This window comes from Rhinichthys klamathensis, unplaced genomic scaffold (genome assembly GCF_029890125.1).
Source record: "Rhinichthys klamathensis goyatoka isolate OS25496 unplaced genomic scaffold, OSU_Roscu_1.1 h1tg000287l_1, whole genome shotgun sequence".
Taxonomy (NCBI): Eukaryota; Metazoa; Chordata; class Actinopteri; order Cypriniformes; family Leuciscidae; genus Rhinichthys; species Rhinichthys klamathensis.
In genome coordinates, this window is record NW_026606806.1 from 310,001 (window position 1) to 332,330 (window position 22,330).

At 45.2% G+C, this 22,330-nt stretch overlaps 1 protein-coding gene across 1 annotated transcript in view; it reads left to right on the forward strand.

Moving 5' to 3' along the window:
- Nucleotides 1-22,330, forward strand: part of col15a1a (collagen, type XV, alpha 1a) — a 141,256-nt gene that overhangs the window by 43,061 nt on the left and 75,865 nt on the right. Inside the window, exons 3-8 of the mRNA XM_056269658.1 lie at nt 2,975-3,522; nt 18,225-18,299; nt 19,404-19,496; nt 19,725-19,836; nt 20,124-20,161; nt 20,236-20,379. Of these exons, the coding sequence (XP_056125633.1) occupies nt 2,975-3,522; nt 18,225-18,299; nt 19,404-19,496; nt 19,725-19,836; nt 20,124-20,161; nt 20,236-20,379 (1,010 nt within the window). The remainder of the gene's footprint in view (nt 1-2,974; nt 3,523-18,224; nt 18,300-19,403; nt 19,497-19,724; nt 19,837-20,123; nt 20,162-20,235; nt 20,380-22,330) is intronic.

Genomic DNA, 22,330 nt, shown 5'->3' on the forward strand with positions numbered 1-22,330 from the left:
GCTGCATAAATTCTAAAAATCCACATAAAAAACACATGCGCTCAATTGAGGTGGATAATAGTTTTGATCCGATAAGAAGACGTGAACAAACTACGATGGAAACACATTTACTGAATAAATCCCTCAATAAACTCATGTGACTTTGGCTCAGCGTCAGCTGTGATTGGATGAGTGGAGTAACCAGCGGACCAATGGCATCGCAGCATCTCTTATGTTGGTTTGTGTGATCAGAATTATTTGGTTTAATTCCCTCCATTTCGTCTGACGCTCGACACACACTCATTTATGATGGAGGGAAAACAGCCCGATTGCAGAAACTTAGTTTATTACTGATATTTAGTGCCAATTTCTCAGGAAGTGACAGTTTTGTTGTTTTGGGGTTGGAAAAACAAATTTTCTAAGCGATATTCCAATTTTGCACACATGTTCGTAACTTTGGATGGAAACAAAGCAAATGAACCTGAAATGGGAGATTCCTTAACTCCAGTGGGTATTTGAGACAGAAGCCTCTATGAGACTGGATGTACAGTATTTAGCATTAGTATACTAGCAGAAACCCTTAGTTCTTCCATTAAGATGTGCTGTAAGTGCTTAGATAGCAGTGTCGCTTCTTTCTTCAGGCTGTTGTGTTTCCTCAAGGAACTACAAGTCCAATTGTACAGGCACGTTCTTCGCAGCGGCTCTATTAGCCCACGCTAACAGCTTCCAGATGGCCGAGTCTCGTCACAGAGCGAGCGATTGTTTGTGCAGGTCTCCTCGACTCTGATCAAGACCATGTGTGGATCCAGGTCTTCAGCGAGGACTCGAGCGTCGGCTGATACGGCCTCAGTTTGATGTGCTCGGGAGCTTAACTGTAAATGAAGCTGATCTGTGATTAGCTCAGGCTTCAGGGGTGTCTTGGTTTCTCATCTGCAAGGGAAACAGGGAGATTCTTCCTTAAAACAGAAGCCGATTGAAGTGGAGGGGAATGAAGATGTAGGACCTGGAGGGAGTTTACAGCCCCGGATGAAGTGTGTGTGTGTGGTAATAAAACTGCAGGAGTGTTGGCCGCCGCTCAGCACATAAACAGGAAAATGCATGGAGTGATTATAAAGACCCTAATTTTGAGATGAATTGTAAGCTGGATTGAGACTTTGAAGAAACTCAAGAGAAGGAAAGATGCTTTTACACAGGAGCTTATAATAATGTCTCGTATTTTGTAAAGCATGCATTGTCTGCGGATGGGATCGAAAAATCTTAAAAGCTGGAGTCAAACTCAGATTCCTCAAGCAACACTGATAATAATCATAAATGTTTCTCGAGCATCAGATCCTCATATTAGAGTGATTTCTGAAGGATCATGTGACACTGAAGACTGGAGTAATGATGCTGAAATTCAGCTTTGATCACACGAATAAATTACACTTTACTATATATTCACAATATATTCTTTCATTTGAAAGTCACGTGAATAGTATCTGTAAAACCGCATTCTTCCATCTTAATAATATATCTAAATTACGCCATATGCTCTCAATGACAAATGTGGAACAGTTAGTTCATGTGTTCATGACCTCAAGGCTAGATTACTGTAATGCTCTACTGGGTGGTTGCCCTGCACGCTTAATAAACAAACTCCAGCTGGTCCAAAACGCCGCAGCTCGAGTTCTTACCAGAACCAGGAAGTATGACCATATTAGCCCGGTTCTGTCAACACTGCATTGGCTCCCTATTAAACATCGTATACATTTTACAATATTGCTGATTACTCACAAAGCACTAAATGGTTTAGCTCCCAGTACTTGAGCGAGCTCTTAACGCATTATAGTCCTTCACGTCTATTGCGATCTCTAAACTCCGGCCAGTTGATAATACCTAGAATATCTAAATCGACTGCAGGCGGGAGATCCTTTTCCTATTTAGCACCAAAACTCTGGAACAGTCTTCCTACCATTGTCCGGGAAGCAGACACACTCTGTCAGTTCAAAGCTAGACTAAAAACACATCTCTTTGACTTAGCATTCACATAATACACTATAGACTTCTATAATTCAATGTTAGGCTGCATAGATTAGGTCAGCCGGAACCGGGAACACTTCCCTTAAATCCTGATGTACTCGTTACATCATAAGAAGAATGGCATCTACGCTAATATTAGTCTCTCTGTTTATCCCGAGGTTTACCGCAGTCCGCCGGGACTAAATAATTCTGTATTATGCTGCCAGACAAGTAATTTGGTGAGGTCAATTTGTAAAGACTATACGCGCATGCGCACATATATTCAAACGGGCATACCTATAGATTAAACACATGACATGCATGTGCACGCCGTCTCCGTTTTCACAGATTCACGTTTTTGAAGTTTACAAGGAAATGATAATGTTTTTCAACATTTTTCTTGGAACCCGTTTCAAGGTTTGCGTTCTCGAGCTCCAAACACTGTGTGCGAATGAACGGGCCCGGAACACATTAAAAGTCTCTGTTAGAGCGGTGTCGTGTTAGCGGCCCCTAAGTTAATAACTAATGATCTTTGCAACGGAAGTGAATCAATCAAAACTAACTTTATCTGGACAATAACTTTATTCTAGAACTGCTGTAAAGCCTAAACACTCTGTGTTACTGTAATCTCCTGTTATCACTGTAAAGCTGCTGTGAAACTCTCTATTGGTAAAAGCGCTGTATAGATGAAGATGACTTGACATAGAAAACAGTTGTTTTACATTGGAATAATATTTCACTGTTTTTACTGAGTTTGATGGTGTTTTCAGTAGTCAAATGTTAGTAGCCTATGTTGCTAAGCTAACTATTGGGTCACATTGCAAATGTTTTATTTATGAGATGTTACGTGAGATTGGATGCAGATTTAGCTCAAGCAAGCTCGACAGCTCAACATATGTACTAACACTATCCGGCTCCTGTGGCCTGAGGCTGCAGAATATCCCAGCATTAACCGCTGATTTGCTCTGTGTGTGTGTGTGTGTGTGTGTGTGTGTAGAGAGTGGCTCTGGCGGGCAGCTGGACCTGACGGAGCTCATCGGCGTGCCCTTGCCCCCGGCGGTCTCCTTCATCACCGGCTTCGAGGGATTCCCTGCGTACAGCTTCGGGCCGGACGCTAACGTGGGCCGCCTCACGCGCTCCTTCATCCCCGACCCGTTCTTCCGTGACTTCGCCATCATCGTCACGGCCAAACCCAGCAGTCGTCGGGGAGGGGTGCTGTTCGCCATCACCGACGCCCTGCAGAAGGTGGTGCAGCTGGGTGTGGCGCTGGCGCCGGTGGAGGACGGGTCTCAGCGGGTGCTTCTGTACTACAGCGAGCCCGGAGCCACACACACACACGAGGCGGCCTCCTTCAAGATGGCGGAGCTCACGGACCGGTGGGCCAGATTCACACTGGCGGTGCAGGGGGAGGAGGTGAAGCTCTACATGGACTGTGAGGAACACCATCGCGTGGCCTTCCACCGGAGCCAACACACACTCTCCTTCCAGCCCAGCTCCGGCATCTTCATCGGGAACGCTGGAGGAACGCGGATGGAGCCCTTCGTGGTGAGTTTCTGATTTACTATTTACACACTGGTTCTGATCCGAACCCTCGCCTTCTGGAGCAGCGTCTTAAAGTCCCCCTGTAGTCAATAGTTTTATCCCTTAAAACTCATCTTTCATCACCAAAATGACATATTTAAACGTTTTTTCCTTGAATAAAAATTCTTCATGCCTTAAAATATCTTGAATGTAACTCGAGACCCTTGACTCATTTAGTATGTGCGGTTCTATGAATATGCAGATGAGCCCCGCCTCCACTCACTCACTCAGCTCAGAGATCCACTGGTTGACGATCACACGTTGATCTGATTGGTTACAAGGTCGTTTGTGACGTCAGAAACACCAGCGATTTCAAACCGTGTTTTTGAGACTGTCTTTGGTTCACTGCAGTTTTAAGCAGAAAATACTTTAAATTAAATCGTTTTTATTTTTAAATAATAAATTATTATTTAATGTTTGTGTACACACACATTTGGTATGTGATAGAGAGAATATCATGTATCTTTATTAAATGAGATATTTTTGGAACACATCATAATTTTGCTTCCTCTTGCTTGGATAAAACATGCTCAAATGCATTGAATGCCCTGGTTAGGGTGCTCACGAGGTTTGGGACGAAGTGTTTTATGCCCACGTGTGTCTGTGTAGCATCACTAACTAACAGAGTTACGGTGCGGCTCTTCACGCTAGATCCTGTGCTGTCGACTGGCTCGAGTCTGTTTACCTTTAAACGCATTATACACATAAACCACAGTAGAGTTACATAGCACATTAATCACAGCTTATTACAGGAATGTTGTGATGATGACCACGGTTGTGCACAGTTGTTGTTTTTTTCATAAAGGAAAAGAACAAAAGACATGCATCGTCTCTAAACCAATTAAAGTGCGTACATTACCATGAGCATCTCCACAAGCGTCGCAGATGTGTCGTATAACCGTCAGCTCGGGCGAGAGAGGCGCCAAGACATTGATTTGTGGCTCGTTCACATTCTGAACAACATTGGACAACATCAGCCCGCCACAAGACCGACGACGTGGCAGTCTTACACGACTGGAGACATGAGCATGGACGTGTATTTTAATTTTTTTCCCCTTTTTGGACCACTAAAGTGCATGAATTTATGTTTTCCTCTTCTCTCTTCTCACACACACAAAAAGAAAGAAAACACTTTTAAAGGAAAGTTCATTCGAAATAGAACTTCTTCAGTTACTCTGATCATGTCGTTCCAAAACTTCCAAAATTTTCTTTCTGACATAAAACACACAAGGAGATGTTTAGCACAATGTCCAAGCTGCTCTTTTCCATGAAATGCAAGTATACAGTATATTCGGTTAATTCTCCTCAGATTTTGAAAATAAATTAGAGGATTTGGTTGCGAGTGCAGTGCGCTTGCAGAGAGACTCCGCCCACACGCTCTTCTGATTGGCTGTGAGTTTTGATTGATTTGGTTGCGAGTGCAGTGCGCTTGCAGAGAGACTCCGCCCACACGCTCTTCTGATTGGCTGTGAGTTTTGATTGATTTGGTTGCGAGTGCAGTGCACTTGCAGAGAGACTCCGCCCACACACTCTTCTGATTGGCTGTGAGTTTTGATTGATTTGGTTGCGAGTGCAGTGCGCTTGCAGAGAGACTCCGCCCACACACTCTTCTGATTGGCTGTGAGTTTTGATTGATTTGGTTGCGAGTGCAGTGCGCTTGCAGAGAGACTCCGCCCACACGCTCTTCTGATTGGCTGTGAGTTTTGATTGATTTGGTTGCGAGTGCAGTGCGCTTGCAGAGAGACTCCGCCCACACACTCTTCTGATTGGCTGTGAGATTTGATTGATTTGGTTGCGAGTGCAGTGCGCTTGCAGAGAGACTCCGCCCACACGCTCTTCTGATTGGCTGTGAGTTTTGATTGATTTGGTTGCGAGTGCAGTGAGTTTGCAGAGAGACTCCGCCCACGCACTCTTCTGATTGGCTTTGAGTTTTGATTGATTTGGTTGCGAGTGCAGTGCGCTTGCAGAGAGACTCCGCCCACACACTCTTCTGATTGGCTGTGAGATTTGATTGATTTGTTGCGAGTGCAGTGCGCTTGCAGAGAGACTCCGCCCACACACTCTTCTGATTGGCTGTGAGTTTTGATTGATTTGGTTGCGAGTGCAGTGCGCTTGCAGAGAGACTCCGCCCACACACTCTTCTGATTGGCTGTGAGATTTGATTGATTTGGTTGCGAGTGCAGTGCGCTTGCAGAGAGACTCCACCCACACACTCTTCTGATTGGCTGTGAGTTTTGATTGATTTGGTTGCGAGTGCAGTGAGTTTGCAGAGAGACTCCGCCCACACACTCTTCTGATTGGCTTTGAGTTTTGATTGATTTGGTTGCGAGTGCAGTGCGCTTGCAGAGAGACTCCGCCCACACACTCTTCTGATTGGCTGTGAGATTTGATTGATTTGTTGCGAGTGCAGTGCGCTTGCAGAGAGACTCCGCCCACACACTCTTCTGATTGGCTGTGAGTTTTGATTGATTTGGTTGCGAGTGCAGTGCGCTTGCAGAGAGACTCCGCCCACACACTCTTCTGATTGGCTGTGAGATTTGATTGATTTGGTTGCGAGTGCAGTGCGCTTGCAGAGAGACTCCACCCACACACTCTTCTGATTGGCTGTGAGTTTTGATTGATTTGGTTGCGAGTGCAGTGAGTTTGCAGAGAGACTCCGCCCACACACTCTTCTGATTGGCTTTGCGTTTTGATTGATTTGGTTGCGAGTGCAGTGCGCTTGCAGAGAGACTCCGCCCACACACTCTTCTGATTGGCTGTGAGTTTTGATTGATTTGGTTGCGAGTGCAGTGAGTTTGCAGAGAGACTCCGCCCACAGTCTCTTCTGATTGGCTGTGAGATTTGATTGATTTGTTGCGAGTGCAGTGCGCTTGCAGAGAGACTCCGCCCACACACACTTCTGATTGGCTGTGAGTTTTGATTGATTTGGTTGCGAGTGCAGTGCGCTTGCAGAGAGACTCCGCCCACACACTCTTCTGATTGGCTGTGAGATTTGATTGATTTGGTTGCGAGTGCAGTGCGCTTGCAGAGAGACTCCGCCCACACACTCTTCTGATTGGCTGTGAGTTTTGATTGATTTGGTTGCGAGTGCAGTGAGTTTGCAGAGAGACTCCGCCCACACACTCTTCTGATTGGCTTTGCGTTTTGATTGATTTGGTTGCGAGTGCAGTGCGCTTGCAGATAGACTCCGCCCACAGTCTCTTCTGATTGGCTGTGAGTTTTGATTGATTTGGTTGCGAGTGCAGTGAGTTTGCAGAGAGACTCCGCCCACACACTCTTCTGATTGGCTTTGAGTTTTGATTGATTTGGTTGCGAGTGCAGTGCGCTTGCAGAGAGACTCCGCCCACACACTCTTCTGATTGGCTGTGAGATTTGATTGATTTGTTGCGAGTGCAGTGCACTTGCAGAGAGACTCCGCCCACACACTCTTCTGATTGGCTGTGAGTTTTGATTGATTTGGTTGCGAGTGCAGTGAGTTTGCAGAAAGACTCCGCCCACACACTCTTCTGATTGGCTGTGAGTTTTGATTGATTTGGTTACGAGTGCAGTGAGTTTGCAGTGAGACTCCGCCCACACACTCTTCTGATTGGCTGTGAGTTTTGATTGATTTGGTTACGAGTGCAGTGAGTTTGCAGTGAGACTCCGCCCACACACTCTTCTGATTGGCTACAGTATGACTTCATGCCGGTAGTCAAAAATCTTGCTTGGGAGATTTGATAAAACATAACAGTCGTGCTAATTGGTTACAAAATGCGACCTTTCATTCTATTGTGTTGAGCAGATGAGTGTGTGGAGGCCAGACACACGGCCGTCTCACTGTACTTCAGTGTAGATGCCAAGAGACAGAACACACACACACACACACTCAATCACACACACACACACACACACACGTTTGGCTGAACACACCAGGGATGGAAATTAGCACCCGCCACCAGCCAAATGCGGGTGATTTTGTGTTGTGGCGGGTAAACTCGCTTCACCTACCGGCAGTGGCGGTTCTAGCCCATTTCAACTGGGGGGGCCAAGCTGGGGCCAGTTGTACTGTTAGAGGGGCCAGTTACATTTAGACCTTATTGTTGTCCTATCATTTTCTGCACTGCTGCAGGCATTAACAGGCAAAATACCGTGTTTATAATCATTCAACAATGTATTTGCATTTCCATTATATTTTTACATTTGCATTACATATTCAGTATTAGTCACAGTAACTGTAATAGACATGATGTCCTTCTTTCTCTTCATTTTGAGAACTATAGAGCAAAAGCAATGGGGACCAAGAAGCTTATTAATTCATTTACTGAAAATAACTGACTTTCTAGGTAACTACGTCTAACCGTTTACAGGGTTCCTGCACACTTTTTAAAAAAAATTTAAGGCTTTTTAAGACCTAAAGAAATCAAAATTAATACCGTACATTAGGGGTGTGCAATATTGACAAAAATATATTTCAATATTTTCAACGTTTTGTTGATAATAATTAGATGATATTTTACTGATTGTGTTTTTTTGCTGGTGCCATGGCTGGTTTAGGCCTGTTGTTGACAGCTGTCTCACGAAGATATTCATATTTTTCATATTATATGGTCAGTTCACAGCAGTGACAGAAATATTTTTTTTAATTAAGGGGCAATATTTGCCACCTTAAATTGATTTCCAGGGGCATTTTCACCTATATATGGACATTTTTTCTAAACTTATTTAGAGTTATGCATCACCTTTTATGTCAAATACTAACATTCAAATTATACAATAATTATACTTATTTATACAATAATACTTAATTATACAATAATTATACAGTACCACTGCTACCAGTCAAATTAATTAATTCAATCAAAATCCATCTTTGCAGTGCAGAGGTGACACAGAAGTGGCATTCATATATTTACACTCCATTTACAATAGCATAAATAAAGCTATGAGATTTTTTTAAAATCAATATTTAAATATGAAATGATTTCTAATTTTAACGTTTTAATTAAAGGATATTTTAAATATGAAACTAAAACCGCCAGTAGGCGGCGGCAAGTCCCTGTAAGAGGGATTCATTAATTCAACCGATTTGTTCAAACGGCTGATTCATTCGGGAAAGAAGCAAGTGATTCGTTCAAAACGCGGATTTCAGACTAGTCAATAAATCATCGCTGTGTTGCATTGAGACTCTGCTACGGTTTCATTATGAAATTCTAGTCGGCGAAATAAAGGGAAAACAAACAATATTGACAATATTGTGTCTAAAAAGTTCTCCCAATGTTAACTTATTGTTAATTTAACTGTTGTATAACATAAATATCACAGTTGCAATTGTGCACGGGAAAACGGCACTCTTGCTGATGTGATATTCTAATATAAGAACATAATATGATATAAATATAAGACAAAAACTAATTTGGGGACATAGCCTACCTATGAACTGCACACAGCAGTGAAAGGACGATAGACAAATGCGATGTCACCTCACAGTGCCTCGTACATAGTTAAAACAATGATTACAATATCATAATAGACAATACACATCGCACACCCCATACGCACATAAAGAATGAACTTACAACTGAACTGACATTTACCAACTTTCTTCTCTCCTCTCTCGCGTGCAGGAGACAGACGTTATTCTGCCGCGATTCCCGGGAATGTGATGCGAATTGTCACGTGAAAATGCAAATCCACAAAGATAGAATAATAAATAGAAAAAATAATATGCATACAACGATAACAACGATAGCAAAAAACAGTTTTGTAAAAAATTATTTCAAACTCCACTTTTAGGGGGGCCACAAGGGGGGCCAAGCTTTTTGTCACAGGGGCACTGGCCCCCCCTGGCCTCCCTCTAGAACCGCCACTGCCTACCGGCCACCGTGGCGGGTAAATAAAAATAGCATACTGTTTCACCCGGACGGCGGACACTTTTAGAGGAGGCACACCTTCAAACAAAATGTGGCGTTACATCGCAGGCGTAGAGGTCTGCAGAGAAAACATCATGGTGCGTTCACACCAGACGAGAATAGAGCGTCTGGCGTGAGTGATTTCATTGTTAAGTCAATGCAAAGACGCGTTACGCGCGTAAAAAATTCCTGCGGCGCGAATGAGGTGTAGAGCGCGGCGCGGTAGATGCCAATACGCCTCATTCGCGCGGCAAGTTCGAGCGTCTGACGCGTTCCGCGCGCATGATTTTATTGAGTGCTTTTGTGCATTCACGCGTCTGCCGCCCGAGTTGAAAAATCTGAACTTTAGCGTCAATTCGCGCCGCGTTAACCAATCAGGAGCCTAGCTGCTGTCACGTGGTGAAGTATCTGGATGCTTCAATAAATTATTTTGTACTAAATGCCTGATGTGGTTCTAATGCACAACAAAGCAAATATTTTATCACATAAAACTTGATTTCAATATATGAGACATATTCATTTTGTATTGAATGCTATTTATTCCATTTCATATCTAGATTATATTAAATATTATTCTAATGTAAAGGCAACCAACATACTATAGCTCATAAATACATGTCTGGAGAGTGTTGTGTGAGAGAGAAAAAAATCACAGGACAGGTTAATTACTTTTGGAGGCTGGCTCAATTTATCATCAAAACAAAAATAAATGACAGATTAGGTGGATGAGGCCGAGGGTGAGAGAAAGAGAAAATGTCAGTATTTCATTGAGACTTGAGATTAAATAAACTGCTTAAGTATTCTTGTAGTATTAATTTTCACATGCAGTTACACATTGTCGACACACACACACACACACATGTTTGGCTGAACACACACACACACACACACACACACGTTTGGCTGAACACACACACACACGTTTGGCTGAACACACACACACACGTTTGGCTGAACACACACACACACGTTTGGCTGAACACACACACACACACACACGTTTGGCTGAACACACACACACACACACACATGTTTGGCTGAACACACACACACACACACACACACACACACACACACATGTTTGGCTGAACACACACACACACACACACACACACACACACACACACACACACACACACACACACACACACACACACACACATGTTTGGCTGAACACACACACACACACGTTTGGCTGAACACACACACACACACACATGTTTGGCTGAACACACACACACACACACACACACACACACACACATGTTTGGCTGAACACACACACACACACACACGTTTGGTCTTCATCTCCTCGTGTTCATGCATTGTTTCCAGTACATTTTATTTCACTTAAGAATGTTCCAGAACTAACATCCTGTTTGGATTTATGTTTAAGATATGCAACGACGGTCATATCAGAAGCCATTGGTATTCTACGCTTCGAGAGCCCATGGCCAGCGGGAGTTATTACACGCAACAGCACTGACACTGTTCTGTTCGCATTGATATTAGATGTTTTATAGTTATTTGGAGTATTTTAAGGCCCGTTCACACCAGGAATAAATACTATAACAATAACTATATTAGCGTCCTCACCAGCGCACAATATCGTTCTGTTTATTATAAGTCCTGCAGTTTCGTTGTCTGCTGCTTTAAATGCTGGATTCTGATTGGCTGTCAGTGTTTTTATCCTTCATCAGCTGTAAAAGCATCGCTATCGTTCTAGTTGTGCTGTGGACTGATATTCTTTTACATTTAGAACTATTTTTAAACTATATCGTTTAAATCCAAATTAAGTGTTAATGTGCATCTTTATAGCATCACGTCTGGCAAGGACACATTTATTTGAAAAATCACGAGTATATGTGCAGAATTCCTGTCCAGGTTTTAGTGTCTTGCTTTGCAATAACATCCTGTCAACGCATGTTTCTACCCGATGTGCGACTGATGCTTTTCGTCCGAATGGAAGGAACACATCTTCTGTTCAGAGGCGGTTTCTGTCAACAGATCCGAGTGCTTTACAGTTCATCCTGAAATACACCAGCAACAGAGACACTAACAAGCGCATCCGTGTGTGTGTGTGTGTGTGAGTGAGAGTGTGTGTGAGAGTGTGTGTGTGTGTGAGTGAGTGAGAGTGTGTGTGTGTGTGTGAGTGAGTGTGAGAGAGTGTGTGTGTGAGTGTGTGTGTGAGTGAGAGTGTGTGTGTGAGTGTGAGTGAGTGAGAGTGTGTTTGTGTGTGTGTGTGTGTGTGTGAGTGAGTGTGAGAGAGTGTGTGTGTGAGTGTGTGTGTGTGAGTGAGTGTGAGAGAGTGTGTCTGTGTGTGTGTGTGTGTGAGTGAGAGAGTGTGTGTGTGAGTGTGTGTGAGAGTGTGTGTGTGTGTGTGTGAGTGTGTGTGTGTGTGTGTGTGTGTGTGTGTGAGTGTGTGTGAGTGTGAGAGAGTGAGTGTGTGTGTGAGTGAGAGAGAGAGTGTGAGTGTGAGTGAGTGAGAGTGTGTGTGTGTGTGTGTGTGTGTGTGTGAGTGAGTGTGAGAGAGTGTGTGTGTGAGTGAGAGTGTGTGTGTGTGTGTGAGAGAGTGTGTGTGTGAGTGTGTGTGTGAGAGAGAGTGTGTGTGTGTGTGTGTGTGTGTGAGTGAGAGAGTGTGTGTGTGAGTGTGTGTGAGAGAGTGTGTGTGTGTGTGTGTGTGTGTGTGTCTGTGAGTGTGTGTGTGGCCGGAAGATGTGATTTGCTGAGTCAACACATGCTGTTCATCGACTGCCTGAATAAACGAGTGTTTGAGAGCGATGGTGTTCACAGCTGCAGTCCGTCTGTAAAACTGCAGCTTCAAGCAACACTATAAATACACCGTAGTTTTTTTTGTTATATGTTCACAAAATTACGGACAATTGAAAGTATGTTTGAGAAAATTGAATTGAAATTATTAAGTGAAAATATTTTAATTGAGCAGATCTGGGTTAAAGGAGTAGTTCACTTTTTAAAAAACTGTTGCTGATAATTTACTCACCCCCATGTCATCCAAGATGTCCATGTCTTTCTTTCTTCAGTCGAAAAGAAATTAATGTTTTTGATGAAAACATTCCAGGATTTTTCTCCATATAATGGACTTTGCTGGGCACCAAACGGTTCAAGGTCTAAATGACCGTTTCAGTTCAGCTTCAAAGGGCTTTAAACGATACCAGACGATGAATAAGGGTCTTATCTAGCGAAACGATCGGTCATTTCAAAAATAAATAAAAAAGTTAAAGTTTTATAGGCACAAATGCTCGCCTTGCGAACTCTCCTGTTCGAACTCGTTCATCAAAATGAACGAATCTTTTTTCGAGTCAATGACTCGAAAAAAGACTCGTTCATTTTGATGAACGAGTCAATGACTCGAAAAAAGATTCGTTCTTTTTGATGAACGAGTCAATGACTCGAAAAAAGATTCGTTCATTTTGATGAACGAGTCAATGACTCGAAAAAAGATTCGTTCATCAAAAAAGATGAGTTTTTTTAAAAGTGAACTAATCCTTTAAGTGCACTAGTTAACTAGATTAAGTTCACTCTTTGAGAAGACAACTTGAGATTAATTTTTTAGAGACTATTACAGGTTTCCCCAATGGTTGTGAGTAGATTAAACTGTTTACCCTTGTGGATTTAAGAACTCCTTGCTGTCATAATGATGGAGTGTGTTCTCCTTATCTCTGGAATGGGATTACCCTGCTTTTTAGATAATCATGGGAACGTTTGCTCGGTCTCATTTGGTTCTCCTGTTTCATCGGGCAAACACATCAGACTGAGTCTGAAACTGAGAAGTGACTGAGGAGAGCAGAGAGCAGAGGAGAGGAGATCAGAGAAGAGGAGAGGAGATCAGAGAAGAGGAGAGGAGAGGAGAGCAGAGGAGAGCAGATCAGAGGAGAGGAGAGGAGATCAGAGAAGAGGAGAGGAGAGCAGAGCAGAGGAGAGGAGATCAGAGGAGATCAGAGGAGAGGAGATCAGAGGAGAGGAGATCAGAGAAGAGGAGAGGAGATCAGAGAAGAGGAGAGGAGATCAGAGAAGAGGAGAGGAGATCAGAGAAGAGGAGAGGAGAGGAGATCAGAGAAGAGGAGAGGAGATCAGAGAAGAGGAGAGGAGAGGAGATCAGAGAAGAGGAGAGGAGATCAGAGAAGAGGAGAGGAGAGGAGATCAGAGGAGAGCAGATCAGAGGAGAGGAGAGGAGATCAGAGAAGAGGAGAGGAGAGCAGAGCAGAGGAGAGGAGATCAGAGGAGATCAGAGGAGAGGAGATCAGAGGAGAGGAGATCAGAGAAGAGGAGAGGAGATCAGAGAAGAGGAGAGGAGATCAGAGAAGAGGAGAGGAGATCAGAGAAGAGGAGAGGAGAGGAGATCAGAGAAGAGGAGAGGAGATCAGAGAAGAGGAGAGGAGAGGAGATCAGAGAAGAGGAGAGGAGATCAGAGAAGAGGAGAGGAGATCAGAGAAGAGGAGAGGAGATCAGAGAAGAGGAGAGGAGATCAGAGAAGAGGAGAGGAGAGGAGATCAGAGAAGAGGAGAGGAGATCAGAGAAGAGGAGAGGAGAGGAGAGGAGATCAGAGGAGAGGAGAGGAGAGAAGATCAGAGCAGAGGAGAGGAGATCAGAGCAGAGAAGAGGAGATGAGATCAGAGGAGAGGAGAGGAGATCAGAGAAGAGGAGATCAGAGCAGAGGAGAGGAGATCAGAGGAGAGGAGAGGAGAGGAGATCAGAGAAGAGGAGAGGAGAGGAGATCAGAGAAGAGGAGAGGAGATCAGAGGAGAGGAGATCAGAGGAGAGGAGAGGAGATCAGAGAAGAGGAGAGGAGATCAGAGGAGAGGAGAGGAGATCAGAGAAGAGGAGAGGAGAGGAGATCAGAGAAGAGGAGAGGAGATCAGAGGAGAGGAGATCAGAGGAGAGGAGAGGAGATCAGAGAAGAGGAGAGGAGATCAGAGAAGAGGAGAGGAGATCAGAGGAGAGGAGAGGAGATCAGAGAAGAGAAGAGGAGAGGAGATCAGAGGAGAGGAGAGGAGATCAGAGAAGAGGAGAGGAGAGGAGATCAGAGAAGAGGAGAGGAGATCAGAGGAGAGGAGATCAGAGGAGAGGAGATCAGAGAAGAGGAGAGGAGATCAGAGAAGAGGAGAGGAGATCAGAGGAGAGGAGAGGAGATCAGAGAAGAGGAGAGGAGAGGAGATCAGAGGAGAGGAGAGGAGAGGAGATCAGAGAAGAGAAGAGGAGAGGAGAGGAGATCAGAGGAGAGGATATCAGAGAAGAGGAGAGGAGATCAGAGGAGAGGAGAGGAGATCAGAAAAGAGGAGAGGAGATCAGAGAAGAGGAGAGGAGAGGAGATCAGAGGAGAGGAGATCAGAGGAGAGGAGAGGAGAGGAGAGGAGATCAGAGGAGAGGAGATCAGAGGAGAGGAGAGGAGATCAGAGGAGATCAGAGGAGAGGAGAGGAGAGGAGATCAGAGGAGAGGAGAGGAGATCAGAGGAGAGGAGAGGAGATCAGAGGAGAGGAGAGGAGAGGAGATCAGAGGAGAGGAGAGGAGATCAGAGGAGAGGAGAGGAGATCGGAGAGCAGAGATCAGAGGAGATCAGAGGAGAGGAGAGGAGATCAGAGGAGAGGAGAGGAGAGGAGATCAGAGGAGAGGAGAGGAGATCAGAGGAGAGGAGAGGAGATCAGAGGAGAGGAGAGGAGATCGGAGAGCAGAGATCAGAGGAGATCAGAGGAGAGGAGAGGAGATCGGAGAGGAGATCAGAGGAGAGGAGAGGAGATCAGAGGAGATCAGAGGAGAGGAGAGGAGAGGAGAGCAGAGGAGAGGAGAGGAGAGCAGAGGAGAGGAGATCAGAGAGCAGAGGGGAGGAGAGCAGAGGAGAGGAGAGGAGAGGAGAGCAGAGAAGAGGAGAGGAGAGGAGATCAGAGAGCAGAGGAGAGGAGAGGAGAGCAGAGCAGAGGAGAGGAGATCAGAGAGCAGAGGAGAGGAGAGGAGATCAGAGAGCAGAGGAGAGGAGATCAGATCAGAGAGCAGAGGAGAGGAGATCAGATCAGAGAGCAGAGGGGAGGAGAGCAGAGCAGAGGAGAGGAGAGGAGATCAGAGGAGAGGAGAGGAGAGCAGAGGAGAGGAGATGAGAGGAGAGCAGAGGAGAGGAGATCAGATCAGAGAGCAGAGGAGAGCAGAGGAGAGGAGATGAGATCGGAGAGGAGAGCAGAGGAGAGGAGATGAGATCAGAGAGCAGAGGAGAGGAGAGGAGATGAGAGGAGAGCAGAGGAGAGGAGAGGAGATCAGATCAGAGAGCAGAGGAGAGCAGAGGAGAGGAGATGAGAGGAGAGCAGAGGAGAGGAGAGGAGATCAGATCAGAGAGCAGAGGAGAGCAGAGGAGAGGAGATGAGATCAGAGAGCAGAGGAGAGGAGATGAGAGGAGAGCAGAGGAGAGGAGAGGAGATCAGATCAGAGAGCAGAGGAGAGGAGATCAGATCAGAGAGCAGAGGAGAGCAGAGGAGAGGAGATGAGATCAGAGAGCAGAGGAGAGGAGAGCAGAGGAGAGGAGATGAGATCAGAGAGCAGAGGAGAGGAGAGGAGAGCAGAGGAGAGGAGATGAGATCAGAGAGCAGAGGAGAGCAGAGGAGAGGAGATGAGAGGAGAGCAGAGGAGAGGAGATCAGATCAGAGAGCAGAGGAGAGCAGAGGAGAGGAGATGAGATCAGAGAGCAGAGGAGAGGAGAGGAGAGGAGAGCAGAGGAGAGGAGATGAGATCAGAGATCAGAGGAGAGGAGAGGAGATCAGAGGAGAGCAGAGGAGAGGAGAGGAGATCAGAGGAGAGCAGAGGAGAGGAGAGGAGAGGAGAGGAGAGATTAGAGGAGAGCAGAGATTAGAGGAGAGGAGAGCAGAGCAGAGCGGAGAGCAGAGAGCAGAGAGCAGAGATCAGAGGAGAGGAGAGGAGAGGAGAGGAGAGGAGAGGAGATCAGAGGAGAGGAGAGGAGATCAGAGGAGAGGAGATCAGAGGAGAGGAGAGGAGATCAGAGGAGAGGAGAGGAGATCAGAGGAGATCAGAGGAGAGGAGATCAGAGGAGAGCAGAGGAGAGGAGATCAGAGGAGATCAGAGGAGAGGAGATCAGAGGAGAGCAGAGGAGATAAGAGGAGAGCAGAGGAGAGGAGATCAGAGGAGATCAGAGGAGAGGAGAGGAGAGGAGATCAGAGGAGAGCAGAGGAGAGGAGAGGAGATCAGAGGAGAGCAGAGGAGAGGAGATCAGAGGAGATCAGAGGAGAGGAGAGGAGAGGAGATCAGAGGAGAGCAGAGGAGAGGAGATCAGAGGAGAGCAGAGGAGAGGAGATCAGAGGAGATCAGAGGAGATAAGAGGAGAGCAGAGGAGAGGAGATCAGAGGAGATCAGAGGAGAGGAGAGGAGAGGAGATCAGAGGAGAGGAGAGGAGATCAGAGGAGAGCAGAGGAGAGGAGAGGAGAGGAGATCAGAGGAGATCAGAGGAGAGGAGAGGAGAGGAGATCAGAGGAGATCAGAGGAGATCAGAGGAGAGGAGAGGAGAGGAGATGAGATCAGAGATCAGAGGAGAGGAGATCAGAGGAGAGGAGATCAGAGGAGAGGAGAGGAGAGGAGATCAGAGCAGAGGAGAGGAGATCAGAGCAGAGGAGAGGAGAGGAGATGAGATCAGAGGAGATCAGAGGAGAGGAGATCAGAGCAGAGGAGAGGAGAGGAGAGGAGATGAGATCAGAGGAGATCAGAGCAGAGGAGAGGAGAGGAGAGGAGATCAGAGGAGATCAGAGGAGATCAGAGGAGATCAGAGGAGAGGAGAGGAGAGGAGAGGAGATGAGATCAGAGATCAGAGGAGAGGAGATCAGAGGAGAGGAGATCAGAGGAGATCAGAGGAGAGGAGAGGAGATCAGAGGATAGGTTTGGATCGTCTCAGGAGTTGTTAGGGTTCAGGGTTATAGCCTTTAATGCCATAGCCTTTATTTCCCATCCTCCTTAAAGTGGTGGCCCCTTGGGGAGACACCAATTGATTATTTGTTTCCTTCATGGTGCTCAGAGGATGAGGCCTGTTGTCCAGGCCAGGGTCTCTCCCATTGATGAGGTGTCTGAGAAGTTTCTTACTTTTAAGATGGCTTTCCTGCTTCGACCTATCAGAAGCTAGCACTGTTGTGTGCCGGCGTCCCCTTGTAACTAATGTAAATGATTGAAAGGGTTATTATGTTGCCCTACATCTCATCAGCAATAGGGGTGCTATAGCTTAAGACAAATCTTAAAAATTATGCCAAATTCGGATTTTGGTCTCTACCAAGTTCTTTCTTTCTTTCTTTCTTTCTTTCTTTCTTTCTTTCTTTCTTTCTTTCTTTCTTTCTTTCTTTCTTTCTTTCTTTCTTTCTTTCTTTCTTTCCCACACTTTCTGCTGTGGCGGATGGGAACAGGTGCTTGTCCTCTGGATGTGTAGCACTGAAGCTTGCCAACCTCGCCTCTGCTAATCAGGACTTCAGCTCGTTAGATCTTTGAGAAAACATGAGCTTTTACAGCAGGACTGACGATGGCCGCTCATGCTCAGATCAATGAAACTTCTACTGTTGTGATTGTGAACAGTGCTGGAGTTCTGGTGTTGTGTTTCTGTGTGTTGTGTGGATCTGTGTGTATGTACTGTGATTTACAGCTGCGGTGGCTGAGTTTCCACATTCACTTCATAATCAGTTTCAGGCTGATTACATTCTGGGAGAAATGAGTGCATGACCTCTCTCTCTCTCTCTCTCTCTCTCTCTCTCTCTCTCTCTCTCTCTCTCTCTCTCTCTCTACAGGGCTCGATCCAGCAGCTGGTTCTGACGGCCGATCCCACGGCACCGAACGAGCAGTGTGAGGAGGACGAGCCTTACGTAAGTGTTGTGTCGTCTTTCCATCAATATGTCAAATATAATATATGCATGTGGCACAAAATTAGGCCTTTTTTATAGTAACTTGGGTAACACAATTCTATCAATATCAATACAGAAAACAAAATGAAAGTCTAAATGATATCACGGGTGTCACTATTTTAGGGAATGTCACATTTGTTTTAACCAAGTTGAATGTAAAATGAGACGCAAAATATATATATTTTTTTTTTTTTTTTTACTTCAATGAATTGAATACCATTTCAACAGATTTGATCAGAATTATAAAATATTACGAAACGTTTGGGGTGAGTGACTTTTATTCATCAAGGACGTATTAAATTGATCAAAAGTGTCAGTAAAGACATCTATAATGTCACAAAAGATTCTATTTCAAATAAATGCTGTGTTTTTGAACTTTCTATTCATCAAAGAATCCTGAAGAATAAAATATATGACGGTTTCCACTGAAATATGAAGCAGCACGACTGTTTTCAACACTGATAATAATCATAAATGTTTCTTGAGCATCAGATCCTCATATTAGAGTGATTTCTGAAGGATCATGTGACACTGAAGACTGAAGTAATGATGCTGAAATACAGCTTTGATCACAGGAATAAATTACACTTTACTGTATATTCACATAGAAAACAGATGATTTACATTAGAATAATATTTCACTGTTTTGACTGTATTTTTGATCAAATAAATGCAGCTTTGGTGAGCAGAAGAATTATTATTGTTATGGTGGGGTAGATCAAAATATAGGAAGGTTACAGACATTTGATTTGTTCAAAACTACTGTACCGATCTTTAATGCTAGATTAATTATGTTAGAGAAGGGTTAATCTAACACTTTAAATATATTGATTTAAATGGTTTGGACTGTGTGTCTCTAAAGCTTCAAAAGCATTTCCGAACCCAAAGCCCTTTATGCTGTGCAGTGGAAGTGTCCGGGAGTGAGTTTACAGTGGAGTGACAGCGCCGCCCTGTGGCTGAAGCTGAACACTGCGGATCTGTGTTTAACTGCTGTAAAGCTGTCTTTAATCATGGATTTGGAAAGCCGAAAGGAATCACATTGAAACTGCGTCTCAATGCTTTCAGGCGTCAGGTTACGGAAGCGGTTATGGGATCTACGACGACACAGAGACTGGCGACGAAGTGAAGAAAGTGCATGAAGAGAGAGAATATCCCAGGGTGAGTGACAGCAGCGTTTGATGGATTCCCTTGAAGTCAAATCCAGTTCTCTTTTATTTCAAAGTATAATGTTTTAAGAGGACAGAGTTTTCCCATGTCCTTCAAAGCTATTGCAGTTCTGCTGGCATCACTCACACACACACACACACACACACACACACACACACACACACACACACACACACACTCACTGCTGTGATTGTGACACTGTGTTTGCTGTTGTTTGAGGTTGAGCCGGTGAGAGCGCCTCCTACTGATGCTCCCTCGCTCCACACACACACGGATGATGAAGACTGGGCAGAAAGCTCCGGAGACCACGTGATTATTAACACTCCCACAGGTGAACGTTCAAGCTTTTCCTACAGACATTTTCATCTCATTTTCAGTTTTCCCTTTCTTTCATGTATTTTTTTTAATCCACAACAGTCTTATCTAATTTTTCACCAGTCATATTTGAGCAACTATGTGTTATTCACCTGACCATATTTTTAGTTTACATCACAAGCATTCACAGAGGCCGCAGATCATTTGATTTTTTTATGCAGATTTCTTTAAATGCTACTACTGCAAAATCACAGCTGCATTTATTATATTTAGTTTTTTCAAGATATCTGTTTGTGTTTTCAGAGCCCATCAGATCGGAGGGAGCCTCTCAGGACAGACATGTGAGTGACAGAGTCTGTTTATTCTCTTGTCTTCCACTGTTTCTCTCTGATAATAACCGCTGAGTGCTTCCCAGGTCATCACCATGCAGAAAGGAGAGAAAGGAGATCGAGGTCCAGCCGGTGCGCCCGGAGCGCCTGGATCGCCGGTGGGATCGGGAGAACCGGGGCCCCGGGGCCCTCAGGGGCCGGCAGGAGCTCCAGGAGCCGACGGACAGACGGTGAGGGACCCTGAAAAATACAGCGCTCATCATAACTAACTTTACTTGAGAACAAAATTATTACTTATATATACAATATCATTCAAAGGTTTGGGGTTGGTAAGATTTGTTTCTGAAAGAGTCTCTTCTGGTCACCAAAACTGCATTTATTTGATCAAAAATACAGTAAATACAGTGAAATATTATTACAATGTAAAACATCTCAGGTTACGCATGATTCCCTGAAGAGGGAACGAGACGCTGCGTCGACGCTGTGGGACACTATACCCACAACGCCATAATAACCCATGCCTGTCTGTGTGAAATCATTGCGCACACTAAGAGAGTCCTAACAGGGCATAGCAGATTCAGTTTCTCCTGATCTGATGATAAGAAAGGTGGAGGACAGAAGGCCTGCAGCATGATGGGGCCCGCAACATTAGTAGGGACCTTAGGAACATAACCCGGTCTAGGGTGAAGGAAGGCTTTCCCCATACCAGGGGCAAATCACAGGCACTGAGGAGCAACCGACAAGGCTTGCAAGTCTCCAATTCTCTTGATGGAAGAAATAGCAAGGAGAAATAAAGTTTTCGGTGTAAAGAATTTTCTGAACCCTCTTCAATAGGCTTGAAGGGAGCCAGAGTCAGGTCTTCAAGTACAAAGGCCAGATCCCAAGCCGGTGCTCTAGTGCTCTGTGCCGGCCTCAGCCTCAGGGTGCCCCGGAGAAACGAGTAATGAGAGGATCTCTCCCCAATGATGCACCACCTAGAGGAGTGTGAGAAGCAGATATAGCCGCCACATACACCTTAAGGTGGAGGGAGATGATCCCGCAGAGAAGCTTTCTTGCAAATAATCAAGTACTGGACCAACAGGGCAGTTAACCGGATTCAATTGGCGTTCTACACACCCAGAAGAGAACAGTCTCCACTTCAGTGCATGATGTCTTATCTCTGGACTGGAGTATGGTCTCCACGACCTCACTCGAGAGACCCGATTCTATGAGCTGGGCCCCCTCAGGACCACAGTTTCCACAGCTCCGGGTGAGGGTGATGAAATATTGGCAGCAATGCCTAACCCTAACCCTGGGGATCGCGCACCCAACCGCCCTCCTCGAAGAGCGGAGCGTCCTCACCGACAGCTTCTCGCAGTGCTCACAGTGACAGAGCTCAAACTAACAGAACTCACAGTAACAGAGCTCACAGTAACAGTGCTCACAGTAACAGAGCTCACAGTAACAGAGCTCACAGTAACAGAGCTCACAGTGACAGAGCTCACAGTAACAGAGCTCACAGTAACAGTGCTCACAGTGACAGAGCTCACAGTAACAGAGCTCACAGTAACAGAGCTCACAGTAACAGAGCTCACAGTAACAGTGCTCACAGTAACAGAGCTCACAGTAACAGAGCTCACAGTAACAGTGCTCACAGTAACAGAGCTCACAGTAACAGAGCTCACAGTAACAGTGCTCACAGTAACAGAGCTCACAGTGACAGAGCTCACAGTAACAGAGCTCACAGTAACAGAGCTCACAGTACTCACAGTAACAGAGCTCACAGTAACAGAGCTCACAGTAACAGAGCTCACAGTAACAGTGCTCACAGTAACAGAGCTCACAGTAACAGTGCTCACAGTGACAGAGCTCACAGTAACAGAGCTCACAGTAACAGAGCTCACAGTACTCACAGTAACAGAGCTCACAGTAACAGTGCTCACAGTGACAGAGCTCACAGTGACAGAGCTCACAGTGACAGAGCTCACAGTAACAGAGCTCACAGTGACAGAGCTCACAGTAACAGTGCTCACAGTGACAGAGCTCACAGTAACAGAGCTCACAGTACTCACAGTAACAGAGCTCACAGTAACAGAGCTCACAGTACTCACAGTAACAGAGCTCACAGTAACAGAGCTCACAGTAACAGAGCTCACAGTAACAGTGCTCACAGTAACAGAGCTCACAGTGACAGAGCTCACA